Source organism: Acomys russatus, chromosome 5 (genome assembly GCF_903995435.1).
Source record: "Acomys russatus chromosome 5, mAcoRus1.1, whole genome shotgun sequence".
NCBI classification, from domain to species: Eukaryota; Metazoa; Chordata; class Mammalia; order Rodentia; family Muridae; genus Acomys; species Acomys russatus.
The window spans coordinates 13,272,526-13,296,225 of record NC_067141.1 but is presented as its reverse complement, the minus strand read 5'-3'; the positions used below and the strand labels follow the sequence as shown (position 1 = coordinate 13,296,225).

Genomic DNA, 23,700 nt, shown 5'->3' with positions numbered 1-23,700 from the left:
AGATGGACATTTCTGCTCTGTGGGATGGTAGTCTTCAGTTTCCTGAGAGAGCCTCAGGGACTAGCCCAGCCTGTGTCTGGGGAACTCATGGGGACAGGAAGAATAGTAGGCTGGCATTGTTTCCTGGGGCCAGGTAGGGCTGTGGGTGGTGGGCAGGCTGGCTCAGCTCTGTGCGTCCCAGGCTGTACAGGGCAGGCCCCTGGGTTTTTGTAGGTTCCTCACTCACATGAGAGAGTTCATGAGGGGGCAATGTGTCTCATCGAATTGGATGGTGCCAAGTAAGGACCAAGTGCCAATGGTGACTAAAGAAATTCACGGACAGTCTCAGAGGGACCTTCCAGCCCATGCCTGAGGGTTTCTTTTTCTGGAGGCCTGACAGGTCTCTTCCACCCTCCTGGGTGTCACTATGGGAAACATGGGATGGGCCAGGGAGAGGAGCAGGCCACAGGTAGGGAACAGACCTCTGCCCCGAGCCTGGGAGGAATGTTGACAGTAGAGGGAGGTTGAGGAAGGGGACGGCTGCCTCCTCTGTCCCAAGGGCAAACACCCCAGAAATGCCCACACCCTGCCAAGGCCAGCAGTGGGCAGAGGGCAGGGCAAGCAAAGCCTTGGGCAGCCTGGGGTCTGGAAGTATGGGGGAGAGGGCACAATGGCGGAAGGAAGTATAGGAGCAGCAGGAAGCACTTGTCCACTGTCTCTGAAGGCCCGTCACTTGTCCATGTACTGCAGCAGCAGGTCCACAGCCTCTGCGAGGTTATCCACATACCCATCCGCCTTCACTTCTGGGTGATGCTCATCACCAGGCCTGGAGGAGACAGGGCCACAGGTCAGTCTAGCAGGACATAGTCCATTTTTGTTATAACTGTATACTAGAGCCCAGGTAACATTATAAAGAAAAGACGTTTGTGTAGATCCAACTCTAGAGGCTGGACATCCTACATTTAGGCCCTGGCTCGGGCATCACAGAGAGCAGACCATAAGAGCAATGTGTAGTACACAAGAGTGAGTCAGGGCTGAGGCTTAAGCTTTAAGGACTCACTACTGAGGAGGGTCTTCCTCTCACTGTCCACAAGAACCACCCCCAAGCTGAGCATGGTGGCACACACCTTTAGTCCTAGCACTTGGGGGGCAGAGGCAGGAGGGTCTCTGTGATTTTTGAGGCTGATCTACAGGATGAGTTTCAGGAGAGCCAGGGCTACACAGAGAAACCCTGTCTCAAAAAAGGAGAAGGAAAAAGAATCATCCCCCCAACCGTCCTGAGAATAGTAACTCAGTGTCCTTCCCTCAGACGCCAAATCTTTCAAGGTCCCACCACCTCCCACATGGTCACACTGGACACCAAGCCTCCGTAACATGAGCCCTCGGGGGACAAACCACAGGCAAACCTTAGCAGCCAGTGACCCTACAATGATCTTCTGAAGCCACAGCTATTTGGCTACAGTAAGCTGGCTTCCAGCATGTAGCCTACTTTTATTCTGAGCAGTCTCTGTGCCCTTTGCCCTGCCAGACAGCCAGGGCTGTGGCTCCCACTGTGCCCTCCTCTGCAGTCCCACTAGGGCACACACACAGTCCTTCTGAGAGCCACTCCACACCACTCTGCTGCAGCGTACCTGCTGGTCTTGGCTCCATTTTCCTGAAGCAGAAGTGCCACCCAGGGAGAGCACCCCGCTTGGCAGTTGGGGTGCTATCTGATACATGTGCTTTGTGGGGATGGCAAGGGTACTGGCAATCAGAACTCCTCCCTTCCCTGATGCTCTGGGATGCCACATGCTGCCTCACAGGGGACACCAGGGGCTCTCAGCAAAGCCCTTCTCCGGCTGGGATGCAGAAGACTAGGGCCTCCCCTCAGCCTTCACCCATTCCCTAGCCACACCTGCGGTCTGACTGGACACTTCCTGAGACTTCTGGATTAGGCTGAGTCCTGAATTCAGAATGGGCTCTAAAAGCAGACAGCAAGACCGGCAAGAGGAACTCTGCCACAGGAGGAGCCAGGGTGGGCTCATCTTCACAGTCCTCTGAACATGTGGGCCATGGGCAGCTGTGCCAGGGCTGTGAGCCAGAGTCTGTCCCCTTCCCATTGTCCCCAGGCTTCATGGGGTCACACTAAGCAGTCAACTAGGGTGTGGCAGGAGGAGGGCCAGCCTCTGCAACCCTCCCACTGCTGAGATTACCCCAGGCCTGACTCACACTTCCTGGGAACTACATCTACCTGCAGTATTTTTGCCTCCTCAAGACTTCACCCAGCCTGAAGGAAGTGATTCTGTTGCCTGACAGCTAAAGTCCATGCTGTCCTTTTCTGATATTGGATTCTGACAACTATAGGATGGCTGGCCTGGAAGTCACCTCCTGGAGGGAAGAGGCCTCCCTTACCTGCTAAGGCCCCAGACAAAAGGGACCAGGGGAGCATCTCCCCACAGGGAAGGACGCTAGGAATAGCCTGGCTCCACATTCATGGGTGGGGCCTGTACAGGCAAGATAGGAAACAGCCAGGGCATAAGGGCATTATGAGTGGCCAGGAGTCTGTGAAAGGACAAAGGCCTGAGCCCAGCCTTCACCATCGTCCTGGGGATGTCTGTTCACAGTTGCAGCCCTAGCCCTTGGGTCCTGGCTGGAAGTGGGGCAGAAGCAGCTTTGCCAGGCATCTGTCCGGCTCACCTGGATACTGTTTGGAGTCTGGGGCTTGCTGGCCTCCTTGGAGGAGGCACTCCTCTCAGACCCTTCCTCTCTCCCTGCACAGCAGTTGTGGTGGGTCCCACAAAATCTGCAGGATCAGGTCGGCCTCCACCAGCATGGCTGCCAGCCTGTCCTCTGGTGGGTTCCTCACAAGGGAAAAGGGGACATGTTCTACCCAGGCCAGACTGGTTCCTTCCAGCTTGCCCCTGCCCCTCCCATTGGATCAAGTAGAGTCCCCTTCAGTCCGGTCCCCTTCCCTCTCTCCTGAAGCCATGGATGTTGCCCTGAAATGCTCACCTGCTCTGGCCTGTCCCCTGTATAAACTGCTGACTGTCCCAAATGCCCATAGCCTAGATCCTCAGCAGAGCAGAGTTCCATTCCGCCTAGATCCCTCCAAGTGACAGCCACCAGCTTCAGACAGTCCCCAGACTTAGAGGCCATTGTCTGTGCTAAGCTTTAGAATCCTTCCTTCCTCCGACAGTCTCACTTGGTAGCCCAGGCTACCTTCCAACTCACAGCAATCCTCCTGCATTGACTGTCAACCACTATGCCTTTCTTCAGAATGCTCTTGAAATTTGCTCGATGAGACCTACATATCCTTCAAGAAAGACTCCACTTACAGTCCCGGCCTCCGACTTTGCACTATCTATAGCGCCCAGTGCTCTCTGAACATACAGAGCTTGTCCCCTGCCCCACCGCAGCTGGACACATTGCTTCCCCACCTGCCAATGATGGCACTGGGTATGTTTCCCTTCTGTGTCCCCCAGAGCAGGGTTGGCCCTCAGCAGCACCCAGGAAGTGTCACCCAGTGAATGAACAAAGGGCTTGGGAGGCAGGGTGCCGCCTGTCATTAGCTATTCCTCCCCCACATGCCCTGGGAGCTGAATGCAGGGAACAACTCAGTAAGGGCAGGAACAAGGCGGTTCTGTGCACACAGCCCACGGGCCAGCTTCACAGGGATGGGCTTTGTACCCAGTGAAGGAGAATGGCACAGGGCCCCAAGCAAAGGAGCCCAGAAAGGACTGCCTCCTGCCACCTCCACCTCCAGGGCACAGATGGCAGAAGGCCACAGAGGACCTCCTCAGGGGTAGCACTTCTGCTATCCTTCTGCTTTTTCCCAGTCACTGCCGGCTCCCCAAGAACAGGGTACGACAGGGCTCTCATGACTATAAGGAGGCATACATTTCTGTCCACTGCTTTGGACCAGTTGGGCTGGCTGCCCCTGGTGGCTGAGGCCTGATCCTGGGGCTGCCCAGAGAAAGAACATTCATGAACTGGGAACTGGCATTGGGGTAGTGATGCCAACTGTAGGCCACACTGACGCAGTGGGAGGACAGAGGGTATTGCTTCAGGGGCCAGATGCAAAGGGCATTTTTACATCTGAGTGTGGGTGCCATGGGACTCTGAACCACCAGGGAGCCTGGAAAGCACAGCACGGCTCCTGCAAAGGTCAGGTGGACAGGGCTGGAAGATGGGCCTCCTCTAGGCTATAAATCCAACCTGTTCCAGAAGCCTACAGGGGACACTCCTTCCACTGAGCATGTATTCGTAAGAAGGACTCCTCTATCTCAGAACACACATGGTCAAGACACAGTTTCCTGGGTCCCAGAAGAGCAAGCAAGAGACCAGGTTACGTTATAGCCAGCTAGTAGCCAAGCACTGTGTAGCCTGTGTTGGGATGCTGGCGGGTGCCTGTGGGTCAGTGACCTCCCAGTAGTGTAGCTGGGTGATTGGCACTGCACACAATCCTCAGGCAGATGCTCCTACCCCTAATTTCTGTTATAACACTACACTTAGGTTCTGGAGGTGGGTAGGGAGAGTGTGCCTGGAGCTGGGGGCTCCCTGCCCTGTCGCTTGGGGGAAAACACTGGGTCCCACTGATTATGAAGATGTGTGGGCAGACATCCTTCCCTTGTTCAGCCAAGGCCTCCCAGTATCCACTGTATTCAAGGCCTGGTGGCTGAGAGACATACAAAGGGATTTATTCCTGTCACAGCCCTCGGAGGGTAACTCTGACCTCGGGCACCTGCACACACACTCTCCAGCTGGGTCCCTACCTGAGACCAGCTACAGCCATCACAGAACAAGGCTTCATTAGGAGTCATCACTGGCCTGGAGCAATCTGAAGGCTGGCCACAAGTCAAGGATCAGGGCCATTCCCCAAGCTCCAGTGAGAGAGACTGGCTAAAGGCAGGACTGAAAGAGTCCTCATGAGGCTCCTACTGAGGTGTCTTAGTTGCTGTTCTACTGTAGTGGAGAGACACCATATAAAGAAAGCATATAACAGGGGGGGGGGGCTTCCTTATTGTTTCAGAAGGTTACCATGGCAGGAAGCATGGCGGTAGGCATGCAGGCACGGTGCTGAGAGCTTACATATTATCAGCAAGACTGAGGCATGCAGAGGTGGGGTTGGGGAGTGGGGGCGGGGGTGGGCTTTTAAAACCTCACACCCCGCCCCAGGAACACACCTCCTCCAACATGGCCACACCTCCTAATCCTTCCTAAACAGTTCACTAACTGGAAACTAGACGGTCAGATATCTGAGCCTATGGGGGCTGTTCTCATTTAAACCATTGCATTAGGCCTGTGGCTCCCTGCCCACTCAAGGGAGTGGAGACATCTTCTCTGGCTGGTGCCTCCCTTGGAGTCAAGAGTTCTAGGCAACACAGGCGACCAAAAAGTTCCATCTCTTGACAGCCCAACAGAGTAAGAATGTGGCCAGGATCCGGTCTAGTGTCTTGCCCAATGCTCTGCCATGCTCTGCCGTGCAACTGAAAATGCTGTGCACTTTGAGGGTCAACCAGCCCAGACCCCGACTCCAAACTCCAACAGTTCTCCATGGAAGTCAGGGGGCTGAAGGGGACGGCAGAGCTCCCAGCTGGCCCTCTGTGCACTACCCAGATGAGCTCCATACTGTTACACCCCAGCTCCCATCCCCCTCCCAGGGCTCCGGCTGCTGTTCTCACTCTTACTCCACTGGGACAAAAACCTGTCAGCATGTCAGCAGAGCTGAGAGTGGGGTGGGGACCTGTGCCCCCAGCTGAGATACACCCTCCCTGCATGTGGGCAGCATATGTTGGAGGCGGGGTGTGCAGCTCAGAAGCAGAGGAGGGCATGTTGTCTGTTCTAGCCCCGTGGTTCCCTGAGGTTGTCCCTGGTGGTCTCAGCCCCATCTATAGCTGAAGGCCTATGGTGGGGCAGGGCTCACCTAACTAAACTCCCTGATGCAGACAGGGCCTCAAGGACCTGGAGGCCCATCCCAAGCTGATCTGTCCTCCAACTGGAGGAATCAGGGGTCTCCCCTAGCAGGAGGTGGTGGTGTTCATACCAGTTTCAAGGGTGCTGAACCCTGATGGGTAAACTGAGGCAGGGTCTCACACATTTTCAGGAGCCACAGACTCAGGCCAGGGGGATGGCTGCTGGTTGGGCATGTAGCATCTTGGTCTCCTGCCCGCCCTGCTGGGCTCTAGGACTTCTGAGTGATTTCTAAGAGGACAGGTAGACAGCAGGAAGCTCTGCTGTGTCTGGTGGAGGGGTATCTCCCAAGGGCTTCAGAGCAGCTTGGATTTATAGCCAGAGAAGGGAGGTCTCCCAGCCCCATTCTCTTGGCTTTTGTGGGAGGCAAGCCTGCTGGTGTCTCAGCCCCCTGCAACCCCCCACACCAGATGCTTCACTACCTCTGACCCCATGAAATGACATTCATAGGTCTGAGTTGTGGGCGGAAGATTATCAGCCAGTGTGTGAGCTGCACTCTAGGCCAAGGTCCTCCAACCTATGTGGGTACAAGCCTTGCGGAGCATCCCCATGAGCTCTCCCCAGCACTTGGCACAAATGTGGCCGGTGTCTCCAGGTCCAAGGAAGAGCAGTCTGCAGGTGGAGACAGCCCAGAGCCCCAGTGGTAATGGCGGAGTAAGTTTGCAACATTTCAACCTCATCTAGAGACAGGCTCCTCTGGGAGTCGCCATTGAGCTTGGTGACCTCTGGCCAGACCCTGATGTCTGTGTCAGGGGCACCTCTGCCCTCCTTCTGCCTCAGGATCAAATCTCAGCTTTAACGAGTTTGCAGCTTTGACTGTGAGGTGAAAAGAGCCCACAGCTCATAAAAGCTGATGAGATAGGAGGCTGAGGGCCTCTGGGCAGCTTAGAGTCATCAGGACCAGGAACCAGGTCTGAGCAAGGTCACGTCCGGCAGGCAGCTAGTTGGCCATGGAAGCCGGCAGGGATTTTTGCAATGGACACTGTTACCTACCGCCCAGGATCACCCTATGGCCTATTCATGACTTAGTTCAGTTGGTGATACCATCAACCAGAACTCAGCCCATGGATCCATCTGAACCTAGTCCACACAGTGGAGAGCTTCTTGTGAGGTTCTCACACACCACAGATGGCTGCGTGGTGAGCAGGAACCAGCTGTTGGTGTGACATTGGTCTCATGGGAGTCCTCTCTGACATCCCTGACCATGGCTGGAGTAGGGAGCCTGTGCCCTGAATTCACACACCTAATGAGCATCCTGGGAGTTTCTGGCTAGTATTCACAGAGCCCTTCAAAACCAAAAGCCAAGCCAGGCGTGGTGGCACAAGCCTGTAATCCCAGCACTTGGGAGGCAGAGGCAGGTAGATCTTTGTGAGTTCCAGACCAGCCTGGTCTACAAAGGGAGTCCAGGACAGCCAAAGCTACACAGAGAAACCCTATCTCAAAAAACAAAAACAAACAAACAAACACCCCTAAAAGCCAGCCAAGTATGGTGGCAAACACTTGTAATCCCAGGAGAAACAGGAAGATCTCTTTGAGTTTGAGGCCAACCTGATCTACACAGTGAGGTCCAGGTCAGCCAAGGCTACCTAAATGAGACTTTGTCTCAAACACCCAAAACAAACAAACAAAAAATAAAACTAGAAGCTACAGTCTGGCTTCTTGAGCAATTTGGTAGACCCAACAGATGCCTCAAGGGAATAAGGCTAGTGGCTCCTGTCTCATCTCCACTGTCTATTGCTCATTCTTTTTGTTTGTTTTGAGTCAGGGTTTCCTCTGTGTAGCCCTGGCTATGCTGGAACTTGGTCTGTAGACCAAGCTGGCCTTGAACTCACAGAGCTCTAATGATAGGCACCCTCCAATCAAATGTATTTTTAGCCTACCACTGTAAAACGTTGGCTGAGACTTAATCCCCAAGAAACATGTCCACCAGGCAGCTTTCCTTGTCACCTTCCTATGCCCAGTCCTGGCCTCCTTCCTTAGGTGGCCAGTCTAAGCCCTGTGGTTCCCAAACTGAGCACCACCCACTCTTCTACAACTGTGTTATGTCAGTCATGGCCTTGCCCTGCTGCCCGTCCTCTACCAGCACATAGGGACGCAAGAGTTGCTAGAAGGACATCCATGTATCCTTAGGCAAACGGACACCCAGAGCCTCCTTTCTCCATCTATGAAACCGAGCTGAGAAGAGCCCGTCCCAAGGCCACAGTGGGAAGTAAGGAGATGAAGCAGCTGGGAGCGGGTGTGCCCACAGCCAGTGCTGGACCTAGGTGGACAGGCTGGATGGAGAGAACAGACAGAGGGGCCCAAAGTTAGAGCTTGATCCCAGATAGACTGATGTGGGCCTGCTAGACGAGGTGGTTGATCAAATGTACCCCTGCTGTCTGTGGTCTCTCAGCTGGCTCTGGCCAGAGGGGCCAGGGATAGCTTCCAAGCCTTTTGGGAACTCATACTGGACCAGCAGGAGAGATGGTAGCCAGGTCCTGGGGCCCACATATTTCAGGGGCAAGCATTTTCTCCAAGGGGCCCTCAACAGAACTATGAAACTATATGCTTGTCACACCAGGGGTTAGGGGTTACCAGGCTGCAATGCAGTTTCTGAGTAAGCCTCTGGCAGCAGAGACTCAAGTCCTGCAAAGATTTGTGTAGCCGTGCTGGGGGAGAGGCAACAAACAACTCTGGACTCCTCTCAAACAGAAAGGGCAGCAACGAATCCTTCTTGGGTCCCCAAGCCAAGGAGGAGTGCTGTTCACAGTCATCTGTGACAGTGACTGCCCTTGCAAGGTGTACCCCGGCCGCATGGGCCTGCGAGGACCTGGCAAGAGGACTTGCCCCGCTCAGCTCCTCTTGTCTTTACAGCAGTTAGAGAAGGAGATGCTACCACCGCAATCTTACATCTGACAAACCGAAGGTCAGAAAGGGTAAGCGGCCTGCCCAGGGTGTTGGGAGGTTGTTTTGGAAGCATATGTAGCCTGATCTAGATCCCATGGGGGACCTGCACTGAGCTGTCAGGTGATGAACAACAGTCACTTAAAGGCTGGCAAAGGCAGGCCTGTTGGGGGCTGGCAGCTGGGCTGGGATAGAGGAGCCCCTGACAGCTGTTCCTGTTTTGATTTTAAAAAAAGAAAAATGGTAAACACCTGGTATGTGTGTTTGGCCTTAAACAAGTTGGTCCCTCCCCTTGCTAAGTCCCTGAGAGATGTGTACCTGCCACACCCAGGGCACAAGGCCAGGTGTTCACCCACTCAGGGCCTCTCAGAAAAGCCATTCTGCCCTCTCCTTAAGCCAGCTTTTCGGAGGCTGCACCCCTAAGTTCTGAGTTGTCACAGGGGTGCCAGGAGACCAATGACATGGAGAAGGGGTACCTTTGCTGGCCTTGTAGCTGACTGGCATCACCAAATCTTGCCTCTTGAGGACCTATGCTATCTTTACTCCCATGGCCAGAGCCCAGGGACTGAGCCAGGGATCTTGTTAGTAGGCAGAAGTGAGGCTACGAGGGGCTTAGCGCCCTGGTATGGGAGGGCATGGACACTCCTAAAAACAACTTGCCCAGACTACCAGGTGCCAGGGTGGTGCTTACATTTAGAACCTCTGTGCTGATCTCTCTACTCCCAGTGAGCGCCACCCCCTCCCCTCACAGTGCCCATGGCTGGTGAGCCAGCTGCTCCCTGGGAGTTCCTGCTCCATGCAAGTGTGACTGGAGCTTAGAAATTGACTTCCTGACCTCATGACTCTCCAGGGACTTCTTCCAGAACAGCCTCTGCCTTTAGCACACCTGCTCCACTGGGAAGCATTAAACAGGGATCCAGGTGGCCAGAGCACCTGACGGGGATGCAGCTGTTCTAGGCAACAGCATGTTCCGCAAAGCCTGGGCCAACCCCCGCCCTGAGCAAGCTGCCCTCTGACATGCACCGGTGCAGGAATAACTGAGGCTGCCCATGGGTGTCAGGCTGAACCAGCACTGAATAGCAGGCAGAGGAAGGGCTACCAGAGGGCTCACCTTCTCTCATTTCAGATGCACGAGCATCCATCTCTGTTGGAGAGACAGCTGACTTAAGTATTGGGATCCATTGAAGGAACACTGTCCTTCTACCTCAAGCCTGGACATCTTGGTTAAGAGTCAATCCTAAAGCAACATGGAGTTTGTTTTGTGGAAAGTTCTCGATAAACACTTGCTGAATTAAAGCACGCATGTGCTAAGGGATGTTTAGAACATCTGTGCACCGCAGTCCACAGCAAAGAGGGTACTCGCCTGTGGCAGAGTAAGTCTGGTGTGGTGTACCTGCTAGGGAGAATACTACACAACTCTGAAGAGGGATCAGGGTGAGTTAAGTATTACAGGGCCACAGTTACAAAGATTGGGAAATTAACAAGTGTCATCATCATCACCATCATCATCATCATCACCATCATCATCATCACCATCACCATCATCATCATCACCATCATCATCATCACCATCATCATCACCATCATCATCACCATCATTGACAGGGTCTTAGCCTAGAACTCGGTTTGTAGTCCAGGCTGGCCTCAAACTGACCGAGGTCGGCCTGCCTCTGCCTCCTGGATGCTGGGATTAAGGAGTGTGCTACTGCACCTAACAAGATTATCTTTTAGCCTCAACCAGGGCCAAGGCAGTCCCTGCTGAACCCGCGGCCTGACAACAGGAGGAACAAGACTGGCTAGTGCTGGCCCTGAGGGCAAATAGTTGCCTGGCTCACAACACATGCCATGTGCTCTGCAGACCATTTCCAACTGTTATAGACAGGGTCAGATCAGGTAACCCTGAGTTGGGGATATGCTATCAAGCACACACAGGCCACGGGCTGCAGCAGGTGTCACAGGCTCCCAACCCACCACCCTGTGGATAGAGTCTTAGGGAGGGGACATGCCCGACATCATAGCAGCTCCAGGAGACCTCAAGTCACGCTCTAAAGAGAAGTAGGGTAAAGCACTTTAGAGGTTTCAGGTCAGGGAGCCAGCATAGAGGACACAGGTCCTGGCACAGCCCTGATACTGAAGAGCAGCAGACAGAAAAATCTATCAAGTCCCCAAACCTGACAGGGTCTTTAGTGTAGCCCCCTAGGTTCTAAGTGAGGAAACTAAGACCAAGAGAGGACAGGTACTGCTGAGGCTTCCTAAGAAGACTGAGAACCTCCCTGCCACCCCTAGGTGAGAGCCTCAACAGAAAGGGTGCCCCCTGTCCCATTCCTAGCCACCCTCCTGGATGTACTGGAGGCTGGGTAGAGCAGTGCATGTTACCTTCATTACTCTGTATGAATGAAGAAACTGAGGTGACCTCAGAGGGAGCAGATAGGAGGCCACATACTACCTGTACTGTGCTCCCCCTAAAAGCTAACTAAATCACTCCCTTAGTCACAGGCCAGAAAGGCCAGCTTGTAACTCAGCAGAGCAGTCCGGTGAGGGGGCTGGTCAGCTCAGGCTGGGAAGCCAGCCCGCCTGAGGCGGTGTGCCCCACACTGGGCCAATTGTGTCCATGGGGGACCCTGTCCAAGCTGCCTGGGCTCCTGGCTGGCTGCCTGCCTGGCTCCTGGACAGAATCTTGTTTTCTTCAGTTTTCATCCCTGACCAGGAGGCTGAGCCCCTCGAAGGAGCATTTACTCAATGCAACTTTGACCCTCAAAGCCTGGCCTACCCTCCCACTGAGCCTACGGAGCCCAAAGGAACCTGCCCTGGGACCTCCCACTGCCAGCTCCATGCCAGAGGGGATGACAGCAGCAGGACTCAGCAACCCTCACAAGGGTGCTGGAGAAATGGAAGGGTGCAAAAGGGTTTGGTGCAAAAGGCCTGAGATTCAAGGTTGAGGTTGTTGCTGGGTTTGGAAGGTTCTAGTGATTGGCTCCCTCTTTCTCCACCCCTACCCCACTCCCACAGCTCCCCTCCATGGGTCACACAAGGGAAGGCCCTCTTTAGTCTTCAGTTTCTGTATTAGAGATCAGCTGTGCTGAGATCTGAGGACAAACGGGGCTTCTTGGGGGCTGGGAGACAGGGGGAATGGGACACCTTCTTTAGGGTGCTCTGGGGGGGGGTGATCACTGGGAAGAGGACCCAGGTACGTCTTCCATTCTAGCTCTTTCTGAGTGAGAAATGGCCACACCATCTCTTAGTGACTTCTGGCCTGTTAAGTGCCAGGTCCTCAGCACACTAGCCTTTCTATTGTGGGTTAACATCCCACAAGGCTTGTTTCCAGTCCCTGCCCACCTGACTTCCTGGCTCATTTGATTTGCTTATTCTCCCATATAAGTGCGTTGGCCTCAGGTGTAGTCACTGGTAGGCAGGAGTGGGGAGGGTAGCATGCACCTGTGGTTATCTTAAATTGTCCCTAAACAAAGTTCCTTGGTAGGAGACTAATTACTTCCAGGAACTCTTGGACTCTTGGGAAGGGTGTGTCAGCCCAAGATCAGATGTGAGAGGAAAAAGCTGGTTTAGGTGTTCAGTGGAACCCCTGTGGAGCTCAGACCAACATTCATGCCAGCATCAAAGTGGGAGGCACCTGCCGCGGGGTGAAGAGGGAAACTATAGCAGTGGGCTCCTGGACAGATAGACCAGTGAAGGGTCCATTCCCTGTGTAGCACCTAGTATTGGCCTGGCAGTGGTGGCTAATGCCTATAGTTCCAGCACTCGGGAGCCAGAGGCAGGGGGGAGACCAGTTCCAAGTCAGCCTGGTCTACAGAGTGAGTTCCAGGACAGCCAGGGCTACATAGAAAAGCCCTGCTTCAAAAATGCATAAAGGAAAAAAAAAAAAAAAAGCCAGCATTGTAAACCTAGCCAAATACTTATAGCAGGAGAGGTTTTTTATGAGTGAGGGTTTCTCTGTGTAGCTTTGGCTGTCCGGGACTCGCTTTGTAGACCAGGCTGGCCTCGAACTCACAGGGATCCGCCTGCCTCTGCCTCCCAAGTGCTGGGATTAAAGGCGTGTGCCACTACCGCCTGGCTCCATTTTCTTAAAGCAGTATATGTCTAACTTCGTTCTGGATGTGTATCCTTGTGCCCACAGGTGACGTGCAATACTCAGCCCTCATCTGAGAAGCTCCTTCTTGGTGCACAGGAGACGATTACAGACAGCCACGACATGCAGAGGACAAATGACCACCAGATGCCCAGACTCAACTAATACATCCACAGTGCAACCCCTATGCCTCACTCAGGGAACAACACAGAACAGGAGGTAGAAAGAATGTAATGGCTCGAGGACCAGACTGTCTACTGCTAGACAAGACGTGACAAGGGAGCTGCACTCACGAAGTCTCAACAATAGAGTTGCTTACCTAGGATTGCATCATGCCAACATGGGTGGGGGAAGTTTCACAAGGCTCCCCCCATTGTGGATGGTTAAAAGAGGAAGGATAAGTCCCCCACTCAAGGGATGAGCCCCCTAATGGGTTATCCAATCCTAAGTGGCCAGCTCTAAACTTATACCTTAGAACATTAAGTGACTCAGTAGGCTATGAGTAAGTGTGTGTGTGTGTGTGTGTGTGTGTGTGTGTGTGTGTGTGTGAGAGAGAGAGAGAGAGAGAGAGAGAGAGAGAGAGAGAGAGAGAGAGAGAGAGAGAGAGAGAATGAGAATAATTATAGAAAAAGGTCATGAAATTGAAAAGGAAAGGGGAACATGGGAAGAATTGGAGGGAAATGGGGTAGAAATGTTGTAAATATAGTATTCATGTATCAATTACCCGAAAATAGTTAAGTAAAAACCAGTAGAGGGCTGGAGGGATGGGTCAGTGAGTAAGAGCACTTGGCCTTGCAAGCGCTGGGCTTTGAGTTTGAATTGCCAGGACTCATGTAAATAAAACTGCAGGGCATAGCTATACCCCGGTGGTGGTGGGTGGAGACAGGCAGATCCTAGCCCACTCAGCAAAAACAGCAAGCAAGACAGTGAGAGACCCTGTCTCAATGGAATGAGGTGGAAAGCGATAGAGGAAGACATGTGCATGCGTACACACACACACACACACACACACACAGAGAGAGAGAGAGAGAGAGAGAGAGAGAGAGAGAGAGAGAGGGGCATGTGCAGGAAGAGGCAGGAGTCAGAAAGGTGCCCACTCAGCGCCAGCTGCTCCTGTGCACCTTCCCCTCTCTAGATCCCACAGTCCATAGACCAGACATCTTCCTGTGCTTAGAGCCTGGAGTGTCCAGAGGAGTCCAGGGCCAGCACAAGTAGAAGAGTCTGCTAGAGTAGGAGCGTCACCCTCTGGGTCTCCTTCCGCGGGGGTGGCTAACACTGTTGCCTCCAGCCCCAGACTATAGCACTGAATGACCCCAGCTCTACAGCACCTACAGGGACACCTCACCATGCACTGGACTGGGCCTTGTTTTTTCTGTTATTCCTATAAAACACTAAGATGTATTTGTGGGTCCCCCCACTGAGTGTTATGAGTGCCAACACTTCGACTATCTTGTACCCCAACAGCCCATCTCAACACACCAGGACCCCACACACAGCACTTAGGTACCCTCTATTCTGCAAACTCCTCCCCCAGCACTTGGAAGGACTACTCGGCTCAGTCTGTGTTCCCCACACAGAGGCATGGAAACAGGGATTTCCTGGTTTGGGGGCTGGTGGAAAAAGCTCAGAAAAGAATGATGACCTCAGGCCTTTTCTATCTAGGGCAAGAAGCCTACTTGCTTCAAGGAGGATGAAGGCTGTTTACCTAGAGCCAGCCCCCTGCCTTGCCTTGCTGAGCCCAGCAGCTGGGAACGTGCCCTGCCCCTCTATTAGCTGGCTGTGTGATCTGTTCTTTGCCTTGCCAGAAAGAGGCATGTTCTGGAGAGCCATAGCTTCTCTCAGATACAGAACCTGAAGCGACAGTGCTGGGGAACAGACAAATGCCTGGCCTCCTGAAGCTACTGCCTTGGTGACATGAGTCTCCAGCAAGGAGGCAGGTAGTGGGGAGAAAAGTGGGTTATGGATGTGTTGGGTAAGGAAGCCAAGTCCCCTGATGGTTGTCTCTGGGCAGGCTGGGGACACGTAGCATTACCAACACCAGAATTAGACCTTGATTGAGAATTCTGGGTTGGTAGTGTTCCTGTGCCTGGGTTGAGGGAAAGCCTCCCTTGGCCATAACCTTCCTCTACCCATCTCCAAAAGGCATAAGGCCACATCCAGAAGGCATCATGGCATTGTCTCCTGACCACCGCACAGCAGGGCATATACGTGCACAGAAGTGTTTGTAACAGGGATAGGAGACTACAACATCACAGGCAATGAGGGCAGCCAGCCGCGGCACAGCCCACAAGAAAGGTCCCAGGGATTTCCCATGGATGTGTGGGTAGGATGCTTTCCTCCACAGGCCACAGGCAAAGCCAGTGTTTGTACTGCACCCCAACCCCCAAATGCACCACATCTTCCTGCTGCTGGAGGTCGCGGGGGTGGGTGGGGTGGGTGGGTGGGAGGTGAAATAGAAAGAGAGAAATGGGTTGAGGGAGACAGACTGAGAGAGGGAGGGAGACAGTAGGAGGCAGAGTATAAATGAATTAATGCTTTTAACATTAGTCTTTGGAAAGAATGACAGCTTCAAAACTCGCAAAGCCCGTCAATTGCACGTCTATTTTCCTAAGCCGGGGGATGGGGGGTGTACAGAAAACTTCCCTGAAAGGACTTGGCCTTGAAGTGTGAAGTCAAACAACTGGAATTGGCAGGCAAATAGCTCCAGATTCCACCAGGCTGAAGAACTGCGGCTCAGCGGCAGGTCAGGCTGTGGCACAATGGCGCCATTCATAACTCAGCTAGGCAGGGACCTTCCAGTCTGAGAGGCCATGGTACCAGGGACCCCAGAGGTCTGACCCGGAGCCAACTGTAGCTCTGCGGCTGTGGGTCTCCCCCAGAGGCAGAGAAGCCAATGGGCCAGGCTGAGGGCAGGCGGGATAGTCTTGCACTGAGCCACTAACAAACCCCTGAAGAAACCACCTGAGAACAGAGATTTAGGCCATGCGTCATGGCCATTAAGCCAGTCAGGGCTCCTGTGCCCTTCCTAAGCCTGCACAGCCCCTGTCTGCTCTTCGTTGTGCGCACAGTCCTACCTTCCCCCTGTGGAGCTGCCATGAGCTTCCTGTGCTCAACACCATGTCATCTTGTCAATGTCAAGTTTGCATTTATGCTGAGAGGTGGCTTAGTCTCCGGCCCATTGCTACAGATTCTGTGCATAGAACAGACAAGAATCTGGCACTTGGGGTGCGTGCTGGGACAGGGACAGAGGTCCCATTTCTAGGTGGTAAACAGCCTCCACTAACAAGCGCCATCTTCAATGTCTGAGTTGTTGGATGTAGAAGAGTTCATGGAGCTTTTTCATGGAGTGTCTGTCTCTGAACTGCCTTGTGGTGGAACAGGGTTTTAGGAGGGTCTGGCCAAAGCTGTTTAGCACACTGGTTCTTAAGAGTGACAAGCCTGTTTGTTCACTGTTTCCCAAAGGGCACTGTGAGATCACTGCAGAGCCCCCATCTGCTAGGGGACAGCACAGTCAGTGTATGCCCAGGCCATGCTTATAAATAACCAACCCAGCTGGTCAGAGAATGATGTCTAGCTTTCACTAATCTCTCTCCTCTCCTTCCTTGGCCTAGGATACAGAGTAGTGTGACCACCCACCCACCCTGAGTGGAGGATGGCCAGCACTACCCCTCCTCAGTCCACTCAGAATCAGTGAGGAAGCAGACAAGGTGGCCTCAGGGCAGGGCTTGTCTCTTAGAAGGTAGCCTTAGGGAGCTGGGCCCTAAGCTGTAGCAGCCACAGTTCCTGCAGAACTGGAGCCCTCAGAGGCACGTTTCTGTGAACAGCTGTGGACCTATCTGTGTAAAAGCAGCGCAGGAAGCTTCTCCAGAGAGGAAAGCATATTGTCTTCAGGTCTTCATAGGCACTGTCAACAAGCTGATAGGGACTACCCCTGGACCCTTCTAGGTCCGGCTGGAGGAGTGGCAGTTGGCACAAATGCTCTGAGCGCCAAGTGCAATGGCCTTTAACTAGAGCGGGGCCACTGGCACCTTTGCAGTCATCAGTGCTGGGAGCAATACGGAGAGAGGCCAGGAGCATGTGTCCAGTTTGGGATAAGCACCACCCTCCCAAACCTTGTGATCTCCCCAGGCTTGTGTCCAGACACCTGACTTCCCTTTGGGATGGAGGTAAAGGCCACTCTGGAGCCTTCCTGAGAGCTGTGGGGTCCCAGAGCGTGTCCTTTCATGGTGGTTGTTGTTGTTTCTTCCTCCTCCTCCTCCTCCTCCTCCTTCTTCTTCCTCCCCCTCCTCTTCTTCCTGCTCCTCCTCTTCCTACTCCTCTTCCTTCTTCTTCTTCCTCCTCCTCTTCCTTCTTCTCCTCCTCCTTTTTTAGTTTTTTCTAGACAGGGTTTCGCTGTGTAGCCTTGGCTATCTTGGACTCACTCTGTAGACCAGGCTGGCCTTGAACTCACAGCGATCTGCTGGCCTCTGCCTCTCCAGTCCTGGGATTACAGGCACGCGCCACCATGCCCAGCTTATGGTGATGCCCCTTGTGCAACTGGGACTCTTATGCTCTTTACTTATTGATTTACCTGAACTTGTGGCTATCCTTCTGCCTCCGCCTCCAGAGTGCCACCACTGCCCAGCTGCAACTGTCTCCATTCTTGAAGCTGGTTTCACCCTCAGAAAGTCATTAGACTACTTTTTCCTCCTTAGAACACACACTGAGTGGGGCACACACAGTGGTACCAGTTAACAAGGACCAGCTGTACATTTGGTGACGGAGTGACCTGCTGCTACATCTGGAAAGCAGTGCAGGGAGGCACTAACATCTGGGGTTGTGGCAGCTCCCCTCTCCAACCCTGGAACTGGCTGATACACTTCAGGCATGGTACCACTTTAATCTGAGAGCCCCCAACTTCCTCTTACTGGTAAAAAGACTCCATAGGACAGTGACTTATATGTGCTCACATGTAAATACGCCTGTGCCCATAGGTGTAAAGCAAACCAACACCCAAGACAATGATAATAAAACAGAATAATGTGATCCAGGGAAGGCCTCTTCAAATGAGCAAGCCTTTTAAACTAATTGATTAATTAAATTAATTAATTTATTTTTTGAGACAGGGTCTCATTTGGTAGCTTAAGCTAGTGCTGGGATTACAGGTGTGGTCCACTATGCCCAGGGTTGCAAATTTTTTGTTTGTTTGTTTTTTGTTTTTCAAGATAGGGTTTCTCTGTGTAGTCTTGGCTATCCTGGAACTTACTCTGTAGACTAGGCTGGCCTTGAACTCACAAATTCACCTGTCTCTGCCTCCTGGGTGCTGGAATTTAAGTCATGCACCACCACAATCCAGTTAAAACTCTTAATTTGAGCCAGGCATGGTGGTGCATGCCTTTAATCTCAGCACTGGGGAGGTAAAGGCAGGCGATCACTGTGAGTTCAAAGCCAGCCTGGTCTACAAAGTGAGTCCAGGACAGCCAAGGCTACCCAGAGAGGAAAAAAGACTTTTAATTTGTGAAATTTTGGAGTCATTAAAATATATAAGAGCAAGATAGCCAGCAGTCTGCGGGCACACTGCGGCTTATCTCACAGATGTCCCCTCCTTCTCTATATGTCATATATAGACAGGAAGCAGCCTGGACTGGAGGTGGGCAGAGACCCGTGTCACTCATCTGCTGCACTACCTTGCACTTTTAGCACTTTAACCGTAGGAGCAAGATGGCTCAGAGGTTAAAGGTCTGTCACAAAGCCTGACAGTCAGAGTTTGACCCCTGAGACTCAGGTAAAAGAAGAGAACCCACGCCTGGACGCTGTCCTCTGACCTCTACACATACACTGTGGCACATATGTGCCTCCCCCAAAACCAGTAAGCAATTGTGAAGTGTTATTCTGTCTCTTTTAAAAAGAAACGTGTCAAACAGATATCTAATTCCATTTGTAACTGCATCAGAAATAATGAGATAAGGGCCGGAGAGATAGCACGGTAAGTGAACTCACATCCCTAGCACCCACCTTAAAAACTCAGTGCAGCTGTGCGTGCCTGTAACGTCAGTGCTGCGGCGGGCACAGACAGGAGAGCCAATGGAACTTGCTGGATGCCAGCACAGCTACGGGTTCATTGAGAGACCGTGATAGAGCAGGACGCCTGACTCCTTCTCTGGCCTCTGCCCTCGCATGCACAGGCGTGTGTGTGCCCATCCACACACCTGCACATGCTACACCCACACATACACACCCTAATGGGAAATTAAAAAACAGCAAAACAACAAGTTTAACATCAGCTTACAGTCTACAGTGCACAGCTTACACTCTAAAGTGCACAAAACATTGTTAAGAGAAATTAAAAACAAAACACGCTATAGTCTGTACATCCCCACTTTCCTGTGTTGAAATCCACTTGCCAATGTGATAGCATTAAAGGGCGGGGCTCTCAGAGCTCTATTAGTGACTATAAACTATAAAAAGGCTTTAGAAGGAAGCACCCAGACCTTTCTCTCCTCTTTCTCTTCCCCAAGGACACAAGGAGGGGCACCCAGACCCTTCTCCCCTTCTTGTCCTTCTCCCCGCTGCCCCTCCCCTGAGGACACAGGGGCACCGGCTTGAAAGCAGAGAACAAGCCTCAGAAGACCCTGAACCTGCCAGCACCCCGATCTTAGATTTCCATGCTCCAGAACCGAGGAGACTCATTTCTTTCCTTTATAAACTGATCAGTGTTAGGTGTCTTGTGACAGCAACACAGTCCAAGACATACCCCAATTTAAGCTACAGACTCAATACAATCCCAGGCGCACTCACAGAACTGCTGACTTGATTCTAAAATTCATACATCGCCGAGGACCCAAACCAGATACAAAACTGAGGGAAAGAACAAAACGGGAAGATTCATGCTCACCAACTTCAAAACTTCCTACAGATAGTGACTAGGCAGTGCTGTGCTTGTACAGGCACATGAAGCCAGAGTCTACACAAACCATGTTCAGAGGGCCAACCGACTACTGTTATTGTGTACGTGCGTGCATGTGCGTAATGCAACATGTCCCACTCTGCTCACTACAGCCTAACTTTTAGGCGTCTTTTCTTTTGTGGTATGTTTTTATACATATGAAAAATGAAAGCCTGGCATTCACCCACGTGTCTATCCATGAGAGCCCGGAATATAAACTGTGGGGCAGCAGCATGTTGCAACACTACGGTGTTACCCTGGCCTCTTTCCTGGCTGTGCTGAGATGCTGATTTCAAGGCGTGCCAGGCCTGGGGATGAACAGGTGCTATGTATGGCCTTCCCCTGTTGGCGTCATGCCGTGTGAATGTAACTGAGGGAGGGTGGCTGGTGCTCAGAGAAGCACTGCCTTTCCCTCCCTAGAAGTTGACTGTCTGCAGGGTGACTCACATTTGCCAGAGCTGAGGTAGCAGGAGCTGCTGGCAGCAGATGACATGGGGGAGGGGGTCCCAGGCATGCCCTTGGAAAAAAGGGTAGTGGACACGTTCCTTGGCTAGACAGGATAGGGTAGGGAGGGTAGGACAAGACAGCCAGTCTTGCTCATCACCTTGCCTGTTACCTACTGTGGAGATCCTGATGTTGACAGTGACAGTGACTAGAACAGCCCTAGGAGCAGGAGATGGGAGGAAGGACCCTCGGGCACATTAGCCTAAAGTACCCAGTCTGTCCCTCATGTATTACCCACAGGAGCCTTGTCCAAGTGACCCAAGTCCTGGAAGCCTTCTTGGTCCACATTCCAGGCCTCGGGCACACTGTGAGTAGACAATGCTAGTGCTGTGGCAGCACCTGGTAATGCTAGCAACTCTAAGCTCACTACCAGAGTACAGTGCTCCAGTGAGCGCTGCTGGCCACCAGGCTGCACAGGTGCTGCTCTGACCTCTTGGAAGCAGAGCCTTCTGGTCTGTGCCACCAGGCTCCTAGGACATGAGTTAAAGGACACAGGTAGTGTGGAGTAGATTTGGGCCTGTCTTTCGTGACTGCTCTGCTGCCCTACAGCTCCCCAGCCCCCTGGGTCCTTCCTAGCAGTTGCCTAATTGTGAATCTTGGTAACCATCTAGGGCCTGTGAATGCAGAAGCCTGCTCACAGGGCGTTCCCGTGACTAGCACAGTGCCTGGCATGCAAGCCATTCCTCAACCTTGCTGAATGATGCTCTGAGCTCCGCTTGCCTATCAGGTGAGGCTTACACAGGACGGGTTCTGCTCCCCTTACAGATGCCCCTAGAGTTGGGCCAGATAGAGGTGGTGGGTGGCCTCTGGCTCAGTCCAGAAGGCAATGGAACCCGGACTTCTGGCTAGAGGTTCTGGGCACGGACTGGCCTCCTGCCTCAAGGCTTAGAGGCCAAGTTCTGAGCAGAGGCTGCTCTAGTGAGGCCTTTGGGCTTCCATTGGACACTGGCCATCTTCTGGCCTCCCGGATAGGTCTGCTGGAATGGGTAAAAGCAGGTGGGTAAGAGGCATGTGACTTATTCCTGGAGTCCTGGTGGCATCAGGGCAGCCAAGATGTCTCCATGTGTGTGCTGTGACCATGAAGGGATGGGCCCCTCTTAGGGAGCTCAGCGCCTGGGGCCATTCACCACACACAGTTAGACTAGTAAGTACAATGGTGGCATGGGAGCAGGACAGTTTATACTGGGAGAGCGACATGCTCACTCTGAGGAAATGCTCACACTGAGGAGGCGGCAGGGAGCTATACGTATATGCATACACACATGTGGATTTGTGTTCATACACACATATGAGGGGTGAGGTAAAGCCAAGTCCCTCTTCACTTCAGTGCTCAGTGTCTACAGAGTGATGGTAATGGCTACTGGTAACAGGCCACCTGCTCTGTCTGCCTGTGCTGGGGTCTCAGAAGCCCTAGGGGTCCTGGAAGCCATGAGAAGGTTCTCTCGGGAGTATCAAGTGACCATTTATGAAGCTAATTACTATTTCTCTGGGTCAGTAAACTCTCAGGGTGGGCTCATTCCAGGAGACGGCCTGCTATACAGAAAAGGTTAGCTGGGAAACAGGGCTGGTGAGTGGACTGGGGACAGGAGGTGCTACCTATGCCAAGTGGGATAGCTGGCCTTTATTTGGGGACACAGTTTGAGGCTGCCTGGAGGTTACACAATGATTGTGATGGTTGGGAGCGAGAGACCCACCGGCCCATCCAGTTCCTCTCATGGCACAGCAAAGACTGACCTCTATCTAGAATCTACAGTCTGTGGACCCAAACTGGGGAGGATAGTGGTCCCTTCTGCCCAGGGCCTGAGGGAGAGCACTAAATAAGGCAGTCAGTGTCCAGCAGTTGGTGCTCAGTAGATATGACATTTAATTGCTTTATCTGCAAGACGCAAAACCTAGGACCAGATCTGTTTAATTACCTTTACAGAATGGAGCACAATTGGCCAAGTCCCTGGGACACTAGCACACTGAGATTTGGCTGTGGTTGGTATCCCTCAGTCTATCCAGGCATAAGCTGATGGAGTGGAGGAAGAAGGCTGAAAGGATGGGACATAAAAGGAGTTGGGAAGACAGGCCTCCATCGGTGGTAGCCAAACCTTGGAACATCCTCATTGCATCTCCAATCCTTTGCTTGTCCCCTGTCTAAGGAGGAAAGACTCATGTGGGCAGGTACACAGTAGGGACACCGGAAGTCCCCGTACCCCTGCAGGTCTGGGGTAGAATATAGAAGCAGACCATGGAAGAGGCTTGAAGTGGGATCTGGGTAGATCTGGGGAAGTGGGGGCCTGGGGTGGAGTTTGGTCCCTGGGGCAGGCTGAGGCGGTCCAATTCTCCAGGGTGCCCATCATCCTATTGCTGCCTCCCATGCTACACTAGCGCTTCATGTTATGCCAGCTCTTAACATTCTTTTTGTTACTAGTTTTTCTGGGAGAGCTGTGTTTTCACTTCTGCTCTTCCGGAGGTTTGTTTGTTTGTTTGTTTGTTGTTTGTGTGTGTGCTACATCAAACAGTGAGATCTCCACACGAAGTCGTCCTTCTATACCAGTACTGAAACCTTGGGCACGCAGGGAAGGGGTGATTAAGAAAATCAGGTCTGGTCAGTCGCTTGGAGGCAGGCAACCAGAGAAAGATGGTTTCCGTCAGATGGACAAATGTTGGACAGCCGGACTCAGTCTCCATGGAGACTGTCTTTTTATAACAGATTTCTTCTGGGGAATAGCAGAATTTGTGGGGGGGTGGGGGTGCAGGGAGGGGTTCCCCAAAACTGCTTCAGTGAGATGTGAAAAAAAGAAGAGGCTATGGGAGCTCCTCTGATTCCAGATTTGATGACGGAAGAGGGCCACCAGGAAACGCTCCACCAAGAATGGGTGGAATCAGTCATCTTCATGGCCCCAGCCGTCCTCCAATGGCTGGTGGATGAGGAAGGTAAATAAATGTCTACTCTAGAAGCAGACAACCAGACATGCACATGCGTAGAAGGAAGCCATCAAGAGGTGAAGACAGGATAAAATGGCATACGTGTAAACAAGGATTGCTCTGTGTCCTCCTGGATAAACAATGTCATGCTGGGAATTCCCTCTGCAGGATCTGGCCTGACTGGCATGCAGTTTTATAAATGTACATGTTTGTATCCTTATCTTTTTTGTATAGTTTACTAAAGTATTAATATAGTTTTAGTAAGTAAAAAATTTTTAGGTTGCAAAACTTGATTCTTCATCTTTATATGATCAAGCCCAAAATCTTTGATCTGGAAGAAAAGCCGTTTGTTTAGTCCTAAGAAAGGAGAGAGAGAGAGAGAGAGAGAGAGAGAGAGAGAGAGAGAGAGAGAGAGAGAGAGAACACCAGGTCTGAATGCTCTAGACAAGGTGGGAAATGACCG

The 23,700-nt window shown here is 52.5% G+C and overlaps 1 protein-coding gene across 1 annotated transcript in view; it reads right to left on the bottom strand.

The window, feature by feature from the left end:
• Positions 1-656: 656 nt before the first annotated feature.
• Positions 657-23,700, bottom strand: part of Lhpp (phospholysine phosphohistidine inorganic pyrophosphate phosphatase) — a 96,190-nt gene continuing 73,146 nt past the window's right edge. The window contains exon 7 of the mRNA XM_051145452.1: positions 657-805. Within this exon, the coding sequence (XP_051001409.1) occupies positions 709-805 (97 nt within the window). The 3' untranslated portion in view covers positions 657-708. The remainder of the gene's footprint in view (positions 806-23,700) is intronic.